Source organism: Seriola aureovittata, chromosome 17 (assembly GCF_021018895.1).
Source record: "Seriola aureovittata isolate HTS-2021-v1 ecotype China chromosome 17, ASM2101889v1, whole genome shotgun sequence".
Lineage (NCBI taxonomy): Eukaryota > Metazoa > Chordata > Actinopteri > Carangiformes > Carangidae > Seriola > Seriola aureovittata.
Window position 1 is genome coordinate 10,764,646 of NC_079380.1, and position 12,310 is coordinate 10,776,955.

Sequence of the window (12,310 nt, forward strand, 5' to 3'; positions counted from 1 at the left end):
TTCAGCACATTTTCAAATTTGAAGAATTTCAAATTTCAAGCTGAAAAACAGCTTCAGTCTTATTCTAAACACGTTTCCTACATTTGTGCCTACCTCAGAAAGGTTTCAGTTAACAAGACGGAATAAATACTTATGCGTTCCCTTTATTCAAGAGGAAATAAAAGGAACATTAATCATAGCTATAAAAAGAAATGGTGCAACTTTTTGCCTTTTAAGAAGCACTCAACTATGTTTGAAACCATATTTTGAAACACAGGAGTTTCTCCCTTTTTTTTTTATCACCCCCTCAAAATGCAGTGAAGGTCTACTTGAAATGAAAGTGACAAGTAAATACAAAGTCATAAATGGTAAAGATTGATATTTATTTCTCATCACAAATAAAAAGAACCATGCTTACTCATCACAGAAAGAAAAAAAAAAAAAGAGAAGCGCTCAGTCCTTGTATCTTTACCGACCTTGCTGTCGGAGTGTTTTTTGAGAATGTGAATAATAGCACTCTATGAAGATTGAAATTCTTTAAAAAATCCAAGCCTAAGCCCGTAACACTGAAGCTCCCAACCCACACCTCATACACCCTGTAGCCAGCGCCCCCCACCCCACCCACCCACAGCTCCTGTGTCCCTCCCCGAACAATGATCACAGCATTATTTGAGTGGTTCAGTCCGAGGGCGCTCAGTCCCCAGAAGTCTTAATAACCTGGAACAGTGTGACATTATAGAGCACCTGGTGTCCGTTGTTCCAGGTGTACAGGACCCTCTCTCTGGGGTTGTAGTCCATCATGGAGATGTGGGAATATTGATTGTGGAAGGGGATGTCCGTGTACTCGTAGCTCGATGTGTTGGTGTAGTAGGCAAAGTAGATCTTGGCACCAGCTAGGTGGGAGTTGGTGACGTAAAGTGTACCGCAGATCATGAACGACTCTCCGGCGCTGCGCTTGGGAAAACCCGTGTCCCATGTCTGCAGCACCTCCAGACTCTGGGGCTCCAGGCGGCTGATGACAATGTTCCCAGCGTTGGGGATGGTGGTATAAACGGCCCACAGGCCATTCTCATCTGCCATGAGGTCGATGTCAGAGGAGCCACCCCAGGAGTAGGGAAAGGTGTTGTTGTAGCCGGCCCCGCTCAGGCTGCGCTGCACCAGCACACTTCGAGAGCGGAAGTGGTACTTGATGATGATGTTGCTCTGGTACTTGTTGTAGTACAGTGAGCCGTTGTAAACCACGTGGCCAGTGCCTGCCCAGGGGTGCGGCAGCAAGTGCTGCACAAAGTTCTGGCCCTTCATGAAATCATTCATGGTGCGGTATTCCAGGACACGACGTCCCTTGAAGTAACCATCCATAGACCACACCTGTAAAGAGAAGACAGAATGAATCCCATTGGGAAGAAGGGACAAACTGAAGAAGTTAATTAGAAGATCTAAAGGTTATAGGAGAATATTGTTGCGCTGTACATGACACACCTCTCTGTAAGAACACTGAGCAATATTTCACTGTAGCCTGCGGCAATGCCCTGAGCAAAGTTAGGGGTAAACCTCTACTTGTTTGAGTGCGAGTGTATATCTTCATGCAGCTGTGCGTACTGTGTGTGCAGAACTCCCGATGTGTCCTGCGTTGTCCTGTGTGTGAGTGAAGATGTTGCCTGTGCTTTGCAGTCAACCACTGCTTGTGCTCCCTGCCCTTTCCAGTCCAAATTTACAGAAAATCAATCCATTTAGCAGCTCTGTCTTTTTCCTCAAGCACTCTCAGCGGATCTCTCCACTGACACGGCCCCTCTCTGGCTGCAGCTCCCATCTCATTCTGTCAAGGCCTCCGTCGGAGCACAGTTCAGCTTTTAATTGATTCAATTAAACTGCAGTTGGCGTGGATATTTGTTTTGTTCTTAACGTATCAAGAAGAACGTTGCAGCGATGTAGCCGCCATTCCTTTGATGCTCTACCCACAGTTATTTCTATCTTTTCCTGCTCTTGCCTCTGTCTCAGGTGGAGGATAGGCACTTTTCTTCAATAACAGTTCCACCAGGGTGTGGGGTGGGGGTATGGGAGGAGTAGGGGGTGGTGAGGTACAGCAGCTGAATTATGGAGAAGAGGAGATTATGGAGCATTAAGCATTGTTTCTCCTCTGCCTGCTAAATGAGTCCCTAGAGCTGAGAAGGAAGGAGGCAGGAGCTGAGCCAGGCCAAAGCCATAGCACATTTAGAGCACTTTTTTTTCTTTTTTTTTTTTCTTTCATCTGTTTTGCTCCTCAGCGACAATGACGTTTCCCCAAATATGATTATCATGATTGGTGTGGGTGTTGATATGATATTGCTGATGTATCATGACTATTAATACAATCAGTGATTGATCTAAAGAGTCTAATGTGATCTCAGCAAGTCAAGTGATTAAAGACAAAGATCAGAGCATTCAATCACAGAAATTGACCTTTTCTGCCAGAGATATCTATTTAGCCTGTTATGATTCAGGGTGGAGATGAAAAAGGGCACCCTCATCCCTCCTCTTGAACTTCATCAGTTTCCATTCTCCCCTGCAGATGGATAACACTCCACTCTCCTCTTCCTCCCCCCCCTCCGTGTCTTTTTCCTTGTGTTCCATACCATGTCCCCACCCATACAGAACCACATGCCATTTCTAATCAGCTGGAGCACTCACTATATCATCCGGGTCCGGAGCATCTCAGCACACTTTTGGTAATTACCTAGGTGATTTAAAAAACTTAAGCACAAACAACTCATTCATTTCTCCCCTGATGACGTAGTGATTAATCAGCTGGAGCTGCCATGATGGAGGAAGACAGGGAGGAGGGAAAGGGGACGCTATCCATCAGTGACTCAGCTTTGCATCCCGATTTCTCTCTCTGTCTCTCCTCCTCCGGAGCGCACCAGAAGTCCTACTCAGGCAAAACAGTCAATCAGCCACTAAAGTATCATGACAGCATTGCTGTGAGGGATATTTTTTCCATTGAGCAGCCGATAGAGTTCGGCCTGTTTTTCATAATGACTTTTTATGCTCTGTGTCTGTTGAACTATAAAGTCGACAGTAGGTATTAAAAAGGTAAGAGCTGAGAGGTGTGAATAGAAACGACTCACTCTGTTGTCTGAGCTGGGGATCATGGTGTCTGTCATCCAGGAGCCGAACCTTGACCCTGATGCACGTACTGTGATGGGATTACTGACCCCAGTGAGCTTCCCACAGCCTGGAGGTCAAAGAGGAGGAAGAGGAAAGATGGGTATACAGATGTATGTATGTCCATATACGCAAGAGCAGATAAACATGTACACATTGTGGCACTGTTTATGCAAGAGACTCTTCACTTTTTTGCAGATGACACTCATATGTATATAAATGCAGGTATATACTATGGATGGATGGATTGATACATTTTTTTTTACTTAGCAAAAAATATTGCATTTACAATGGATGGATATGATCATTTGCAGTTTAACTGGAATGTTAAATTGCAATCCCTGAAATGTCAGTGGGATATAAAACAGGGTTGGGATTTAAGTAGCATTGAATCTGAATCTTTTTAAATCGCAATCCAAACTACTCAGGTTTAGCTTTCAACAGTTTTAAGAACCAAAACATGAATAACCTCATGATTAAGAATGAAAATTTATATTTCAAGAGCTGCTGTTACATATCTGCTATTTAGACAAATAGGCGAGCATTTTGTACAATGGTCTGTTGTTTCCATTTTCAATTGAATCTTCAACTGTAGCTTCACTTTGCGCATTGTGTTGCGTTTTAATATCAATTAATTGATTTATTCGTTGACTGCAATTTTTTACTGAGGGACATTTAAAATGGTTTCTGTTATCATCTTAGTTTCCTTTTCTCTTCATAAAAATAATGTAGGAATGAATATGTTCAAGCGTAACAAGTAGTTATTGTTTCTAATTATTATCTCTCTGTGTGAAGTCACATCCTTTATGCAAAAGCTTAAACCCAATGGAAGACAATAAGAAAACACTAATGACCTGAAGGCTAAACTCTTTAACTGCAGTCTTTTTCTGTTAATTCGTTAGTTTATATATGTGGGATTTTGTAAAATCATCAGTTTAAGATAACACATTACATGAGAATATTATCAATTATTCATTCAGGCTTTCTAGGCCAGTTTTTCTTAATTTATGCAGGTAATTCAAACTCTTAGCGGAAATGATGACAATGTGCGACAGAGTTTTGACCAATGATGATATTGAATTATTAGCCATTAGGTCCCCTCTGGCATTCAGTGCTTACACAGCCACCTACCCACACCCATTTGCATAATATTTTATACCTAGTTTCTGCATGCAGGAGTGGAGCCTGGTCTCCAGCAGCAGGACTCTCTGGCGCAGCTCCTCATAATCGTAGGCCCCCATCTCCTCTTGGATGGCCATCAGCACCAAGGACAGATTTCTCACCTCCTCCCGAAGACGCAGGATCATCTTGGCATCAGTCTTGTACTGTTCCAGCACTGGCAGCAGGGGGAGCAGCTGGGTCACCTTGTCTTTCAGCTCCTGAGATAGTCATCACAGAGAGGGAGGACATGGAAAAGCAAAAAAAGGGGTTGGGGGGGGGGGGAGCAGGAGGATTAAACCCTGTGAGAATAAAGAGGACGGGGGGGATGAGGTCGACCATGCTACTACTGTGCAGGGGGATTGTGTGCAGAGGGAGCTATAGCCTTTCAATCTTCAGTTGTTGCTTCTGGTTCAGAGCTCATCTCTCAATCAGGAACTCGTATAGTAGCTGGTTGCGGGTTCATCTGTTTCTCCCTTTAGCACCGAGATTTATCACTCATAGCAGAACTGCACCAAGGTATAATTTACTGTATCCTTTCTGTGTATATCTGAGATTTTGGGAAATCACACTGAAAGTAGATTTTGGCTATATCCTAGATTGCAGTCTTCTTCTCCCAATATTTATGTCCCTTAAACTGAACAATATGTTCTCATTTGCTTGCATGTTTTGCTACGGGAATGATCAAGCTTCCACCCACTTCGTTAACTTGTGTAGGCTTCTTTGTATGATCTGTAAGTACAGATTTATCTCCATTTACAATCCTTTTGTACGGACTGAAAAGCCACTTAACTTACACAGGCTCGGTCTGATACAATTTTCACCTACAGCAAGTAAAACGGTGCTGCTGGGAATAAACTTAGTCTGTGACTCATCATATGTTTAGAGGTGCAAAGAACAATGTGTCCTTAGGTAGGAGTGCAGGAAGCAGCAGGAGAGCCGGGCTGCCTGCGTGGAAGGTAGAGGGCTCAAGAGAGAAATAAGTGTATCCGTAAAGTGTGGCCGCCACAGGAGGGGCTGTTTCCTCCTTGTTAAGGTTTATCGTAAATCTGGTGATGGAGCAGCTCTCAGCCCTGTGGCGCCACATCATAAATCTCATTTTCCCCTTTTCAAGCCGTGAAAATTCGCTCTCGTTAATCTCCCACGCTCTGCCATAGGCAACTTTGAGCTGCATGCATTCATCAGCCAACCTGCTCTGGTCAAATCCTGCTCCTTTTTTTTTTTTTTTTGGAGACTTTTTTTTTTATTTATTGGATTGCGGATTTGCATTCAGACATCTCCTGGAATATAATGCTCACCATTCTGCATATTTTAGTCATCTCAGGCCTTCACTGATGAATTGGCTTATTTCATAAACATCCTCATTAAAGCCATTGGAATAGTTTTCATAAAACACACTGAAAGCACAACGCTGCCGTTCATGCTCGTCCCTGTGCTGGAGCAGGGTCTCGGCAGTAAAGCATACTTCATCATGCATTTATCAGAGCATCTTTTAATCAAACTATTTTATGGTCTATCTAATATCTCTAAGAGTTTGAGAAATATGGAGAGAGCCTGGGCAAGACAGCCCGCTGACAGGAAGACAAAAAGGGCCCGCTGATAATGGCAGCTGAGTCTTAGCTTGTAGAGAGATAAGGTAGAGATAAATGTGAATATATGTGCTCGCTATCTAAGAGCAGACACCAGAATGTTAAGTATATAGAGTGAGGAGAGAGAGGGAAGGATGTAAGGGGAGAAATACAGAAAAAAACACTCTTCTTCTAGGTCCAGGGGTTTAATAATTCAGATGCAAGTGAATTTGCTCAAATTTCCTCTGCGCGTGACTCAATGACTCAGAGATAGTTGCAGAATTGAATTTGTGTACCAGTGCTTATGTCTGCAGTCTGTCGAGAGTCATACTAAATTTTATCGTGTGTGAAGAGCGATGGAGATTGCAGTGCATCTGGCAAAGTTGGCGTGCACGTGGAGAGCGTATCTGCATTCGCTTGTTAATACACGCACGCACCAGCACTGTACAGGAGGTGACAGACAGTCAATTACCTGAAAGCCCTTCGGATTGAGACTGCGGGGATTTTCAGAGGCCACCTTCAGCTTTCCATCCACCACTTTCATTAGACTCTCGGTGTTCCTTACATACTGTAGATCTCTGTATGTCCGCAGGTCTAGCACCTCCATCGACTGGCTGATGTTCTGAACCTGAGCACGCACGCACACACACCATCACCACCACCACCACAGGACACACACACACACGCACACACACACATGTCTTATGTTAATAACAATTTTTTAGCATTGATCTAAATCTAAAAGAAAAAGTCATTCCATTCCTCAGCAGACATTAGAGCTGAAACAATTTGTTGATTCATCGATTTGCTGATCATCAGAAAGTTATTGAGAATATTTTCTGGTTTTCTTTGTCTTCTATGACAGCAAACTCAATATCTTGGGGGACAAAACAAGATATCACCTTGGACTTGAAACTAGGACAGACAAATTTGCTATTTGCTGATGGTGTACAGAAGAAATGATACATTGACAAAACAATCAATAAATTAATTGATAAGGAAAACCATTGCAGTGATAGCTTGCCGTCTACAGTTCTGTGCTACAATCAGGGACAAGACTTTCAACTTCTCAAATTTTAGTCACTCCACATGGATCATTCAAATATAAGCTGATGCTTTTCAGTCTCTTGTGCTCTCACTTCAACACTGTGACCTCATGACAAGGTTCAAGTACGACTGAAGCCTCCTACACTCCAGTGTTTACATGGATCTTGCTCACATGCAGGTCAGATGAATTGAAAACTCTGAAATGCTCACAGGTGTGAATGTCTTGATCAGGCCGTAGGTTTGCCCTTCAACAAACTGCATGCTGGGATGGCTTGCAGCTCCCCAGGGATAAGCGGATATGGAAAAATGACTTTCCCTGAAGGCATCCATCTTTTGCAGTCCCTGATTTTTATATTTCAATTCATATATATATATATATATCCTTATACATTTAAAAAAAATATCTACTTCAATTTTGTTAAAGTAGACTAGGTTAACATCATGTTCAACATCACATTAGCTTTAGCCTTATGTTGCTCCAAATCTGCATTGAACTCTGAGGTAAAAGCTTCACACCTAGTATAATGATGGGCAATGGGAGTGTGGCAACAAAAATGTCACTACAGTGTGTCAATACTATAGTACATGAGCAGTGAGCTTAGTCTGGGCCATTAAAACACCTAAAAAGTACATAATATGTACAAAAACAGAATGAACAGGTAACAAACTGAGCAAAAAAAAAAAGAAAAAAAGGAAACAAAAAAGCAAGAATGAAAGGTGAGGAGGTCGAGAAAGCAGCACAGCTGTCAGAATATATCAGGAAAATACATAAAAAAGCACAACACATTCAACACAACATTCATACATTATGCAATAAAGGCCCAGAGCATCATTACGACAGTGTACACAAGTTAATAGATAGATATAATGTAATGCAAACGGTAAATCTTGTGGAGGAGCAAACATGTTGTCAAGTAGGTGTTTGTTGAATCTCAGTTCTGTTTTGTACTATATTTAATTTTTACTAAGTACTCAGCTTGCTCACTCTCTAACAGCCCACTCTGTTGCTGCATAACCAGCCTACTGTTTCATACACCCCCTCATCTCCTGCTTGCTGCACTGAGCTGAACTGGCCAGAAATCATCTGAACATTGACAAATGTTCATATAGGGGGCTCACATGTAGATATGCCCAATAACCCACACAAAGAGACATGCACAACTGAAACTCCCAAGCACATAGAAGATATTTATTCACATCACTCCCAACAAAAACAAAAAAAAAACGTCCCAACTCTCAAAGGTCACAGTTTGGCATAAAGTCTGTTTTTGCACCAAATGCCTTGTTTGCCTACTCTTTGACAGCCCACTCAATTACTCTGCGTCCAGCCTAGTGTTTTCTATCCCCAACTCAGCTCCCACATGCTTCATGAACTAGCCAGGGAACATTTGATCAGAAAATATTTTCTTCACCAATTAAAAACTTTTCTGACAGACGTACAGATAGAGCAGTTGGAGGACATGTAAGCGTAAAATGCTCCACCAGCCTGGAGTCTAAACAAATGCAGTGACATCAGCCTTCGAGGTCGTGGTGGTACTTGGGATCGCTTCATCCTCTGAGCCGTGGTAACTGATCCGCACACACACACATACACACACACACATACAAACACACACATATACACACACACTGTGCATTTCACGCTTTTTTCTGGTCACATAAGATGCCCCCTCACCCTCACACTCCCCGGGACCCAATCAGTCTTGATCGTGCGTCTGCCTCATGTCCAGTGTAATGACTCACCCTGTACCAAATCCTAAAGTGTGTTTGTGTGCATGCATGCCTGCCTGTGCCCTCCTATCTCATTTTATCTCATCCCAATCCAGTCAGTCAGTCAGTCAGTCAGTCAGTCAGTCAGTCAGTCAGTCAGTCAGTCAGTCAGTCAGAGAGAGAGAGAGAGAGAGAGAGAGAGAGAGAGAGAGAGAGAGAGAGAGAGAGAGAGAGAGAGAGAGAGAGAGAGAGAGAGAGAGAGAGAGAGAGAGAGAGAGAGAGAGAGAGAGAGAGAGAGAGAGAGAGAGAGAGAGAGAGAGAGAGAGAGAGAGAGAGAGAGAGAGAGAGAGAGAGAGAGAGAGAGAGAGAGAGAGAGAGAGAGAGAGAGGTGGGATGAGGTGGGATGAGGTGTTCAAAAGTCTGCACCGTGAGCGTTCTCACACCACCACCGTCCTTCAGGGTCAGCTCTGCTTTGGATGGCATTTTGTCCGGCTTTGCAGAAAGCTGAATAGAATCTTTTGTACGCTACTTTACATTCTTTGAACAGAGGGCAGATTTGACATTGTTAGCGTATCCTTGGCTTTCTGTGTCAGGCAGAGCCTTTGTGGATCTGGTCTTCCAAAATAATTCCCTCCACATGCTCTGAGTTCAAATGAGGATGTCTTAGTGAGCATGGTGCTATTATGTAGACATACACTCAGACTCACACAGTCTTTTCAACTTGTGGCTTTCACTTGTGTGCAACTCAAATAGGGCCGACCCCAGGTGTCCTCATTAGGCCGGGTTGTGGACTGTATTAGACGGGGGAGCCTTTGGCTCTAATAACCAGTTGTCTTACAAGCAATGTGCATGTGCTGAAGGTAGACACACTAATATAAACACCCACACAGTCCAAGTCAACAATAATATATTTTCATTGATTATAGTACTCGGTTTTTGTTAAGTTGGAGGGGCGATGATTTCTGAAGTCTTCTTTGTGTGTTGTGTAACATTGTAAGGGATGATATGTAGGACAATGCAGCAACACAAACTCTGCCCTCAAAAATGGGTCAATATTTACACCTTAACAAACAAATAACGTATAACTTCACAAGGGTTGTATTTATGGCATGGTTTCTCGACATGATATTTATACTTAAAGATCATCACTGTAAGGTTTTACTGATTTTCACTGAGAAATAGGCACTATTTTTTTCTTAAAAGAGCAGATAGGTTTAACCTGATATTCGGCTGTTTTATGTCTTCACCCACCCCAAAGGTTTTGTCTCTCTCTCTGCAAGAAGACACTGTTCGCCGAAGTTACATTAAGTACAAGATCAACATGTAATGTCAACAGCTCAGAAAATCTTTCTGTTGGCGGATACCAGTGAGTAAATACCAGTGAGCATCAACTTACATCCCCCAAAATAAGTAAAACAAAATAAAAGTTTTCATGCTGGAAATTGTTTTATTCAAAATCTGATTTTCATGTGAATTTTTGTGCTATGATTTTTTTATTAGTTACAAATTTTTATCAATCAAAATAAACACCCATATAGTAGATGATTTCCTTGTTTCCTCCTCAATAATTGGACAGGTGTTAATGTTAATGTATTCACCTGAGAATGAGGAAACCCATATGTGTGTAGACACAATACATGCAGGTACATGTTACAAGCACTGTGCCGTGCTGTCCTGCACTCTATAGACTTGCTGGAAAGTCAGCCTACATTTAATTTACAAATTCACCTGCCATGAGCTGTATGAGTAGCACCAACAATGTACATAGCATTCTGGATTTCCTATATTTTTGCAGAAACAGTATTTACACATTTACACACAGTCTATAACAATTCCTATAAAGAAATACAGTGTATGCACAGCTGAGCACAATCGCTTTCTCTGAATAATTTGACTGTGTCTCTCCCAGAATATTCTTCCTATGTTGGAATGTGCTGCTTTTAAAGTGTGAACTAGTGTGGATTTTGTTGGTGTGAACGTGTTCTTGAAACAGAAGCAGACAGAGACCGTCGGGGGAAAAGGCAAACTTCACTGAGAATGAATGCAATATGTGAATTCAGGTGTCTCATTGATCCATCAGGGCCTCAGAGCCTATTCAGCATCTCAATTTACCACCGACTCTCCTCACAAGACCACATCAATGTCAGCCACTCCTGTCTTTACCCGCTTTCTTCTCATTCTCTGCTCCGGGGATCAACTGTCTCATTCGCCAATTTGCTGGTTTCAAATGTCCACCAAAAAAACTAAAAAAAACTAAACAATTTGCACGGATGTGAATGAGCTGTGAGACGTGAGAACAGCAGCCCTGCGGCAAGCCTATTGGAAGCTATTAAAGATTAATTCTCAGGTTTTTATTGTTTAGTTTGGGAACGACAGGTGGCTAGGAATTGGACGGACGCTGATGTAGTATCTGCAAACCGCCAATCAATGCAGTTGCAGATCAGGAGAGACAACCAGTGGTTGTGAGCAGAGGTCCTCTCCTGCCCGCTCACCCTTGATCTGTGTGTGTTTATGCACTAGACACTAGCAGGAAAAATTACATTTGCATACACCACAACAACACTCTACTCCATGTAAATAATACATAGAGTTATTGTCTGGTTGCCGTAACAGTGTAACATCCTGGAGGGTTTTGTGCGTCTACATGTTTTTGTTGTGTGACATTAAATGTATTAATGATACAAGTATGCACAAAAAATACTAATATTTTTCACAAAGGGAAAGAAAGAATGAGTAAGTATTCAGTGCAAGTGTGTATGCAGCATTTAGCGTGTAACTATGCAAACAAAGCTTTTGATATCGCCACTGATTTGTGAAACAGTTAATTTTCTTAATTTTTATCAAATGGATTTATATTTATAAAAGAAACATTATAAGTCTAAGGCTCAATGAATCCAATTTCATGGGTAAATTCAAGACATTCCTCTTATTAAGGCAATGCATGCTTCATTCACTTTAAGCAACTCAGGAGAAAAATAGTTCGCCCCACAATGGCAACAGTCTTCCGACTGCCTCCATGTTTATCTGTATGACTGATCAACTGTTGGCTAAAGGAAGTTTAAAAAATGGTCACTTCAGCAGTCTGTATGTGAGACACCGCGCCAGAAACGATCTCAGTGCGGTGCGGCAGCTTTGTGTTTGTGTGTCTGCGTGGGTATAACAGTCGTGTCTCAGAGTGAGTGTTTCATTGACAGCTGTCACCTTCTCCATGAGCTGGCGAAGCTGCCTGCTGCGTGGGTCGCGGTTACACATGTTCTGGGCCGGTGCGACCACGGTACAGATACACTTCCCATCTGCGTCCTGCGCCGAGCTGTAGATCTGCCAGCCCTCCTCTGGGCTCGGGTACAGAGCCTACAGAAACACACAGACATGTATATCTTAGACCAACAGAAGAGAGTGGTAGCTTCTGTCTGCTGTTGTTTATCTACGCCGCTTCTAAGCAGGCTTTTCAAAATGCATGAGGGCAGACAAGATATTTTATTCTGCCATCATGTATCAACAGTAATCTGAAAAGTGTTCCACCCTTATAAAACATTTCTGAACTAATACATTTATCTAACACTTGAAAGTGTAGAAGAAAGTGTTTGGAGGGAAAAGAGACTCTTTAATGCATTCCATATCATGATTAGTTGTGCCCATTCTGTCACCATAAGTTAGCTGCACAGTCATAATTTCTCCATGGCATTCCCTTTCTCTCTTGCAACGCT

General features: G+C 42.4%; 1 protein-coding gene across 2 annotated transcripts in view; it reads right to left on the bottom strand.

Moving 5' to 3' along the window:
* Positions 1-341: 341 nt before the first annotated feature.
* Positions 342-12,310, bottom strand: part of olfm2a (olfactomedin 2a) — a 42,396-nt gene continuing 30,427 nt past the window's right edge. For both annotated transcript variants that reach the window (XM_056402274.1, XM_056402273.1), the window contains exons 2-6: positions 11,805-11,954; positions 6,319-6,474; positions 4,280-4,499; positions 3,084-3,190; positions 342-1,347 (exon numbers count right to left, since the gene is read on the bottom strand). In XM_056402274.1, the coding sequence (XP_056258249.1) occupies positions 673-1,347; positions 3,084-3,190; positions 4,280-4,499; positions 6,319-6,474; positions 11,805-11,954 (1,308 nt within the window). In that variant the 3' untranslated portion in view covers positions 342-672. The remainder of the gene's footprint in view (positions 1,348-3,083; positions 3,191-4,279; positions 4,500-6,318; positions 6,475-11,804; positions 11,955-12,310) is intronic.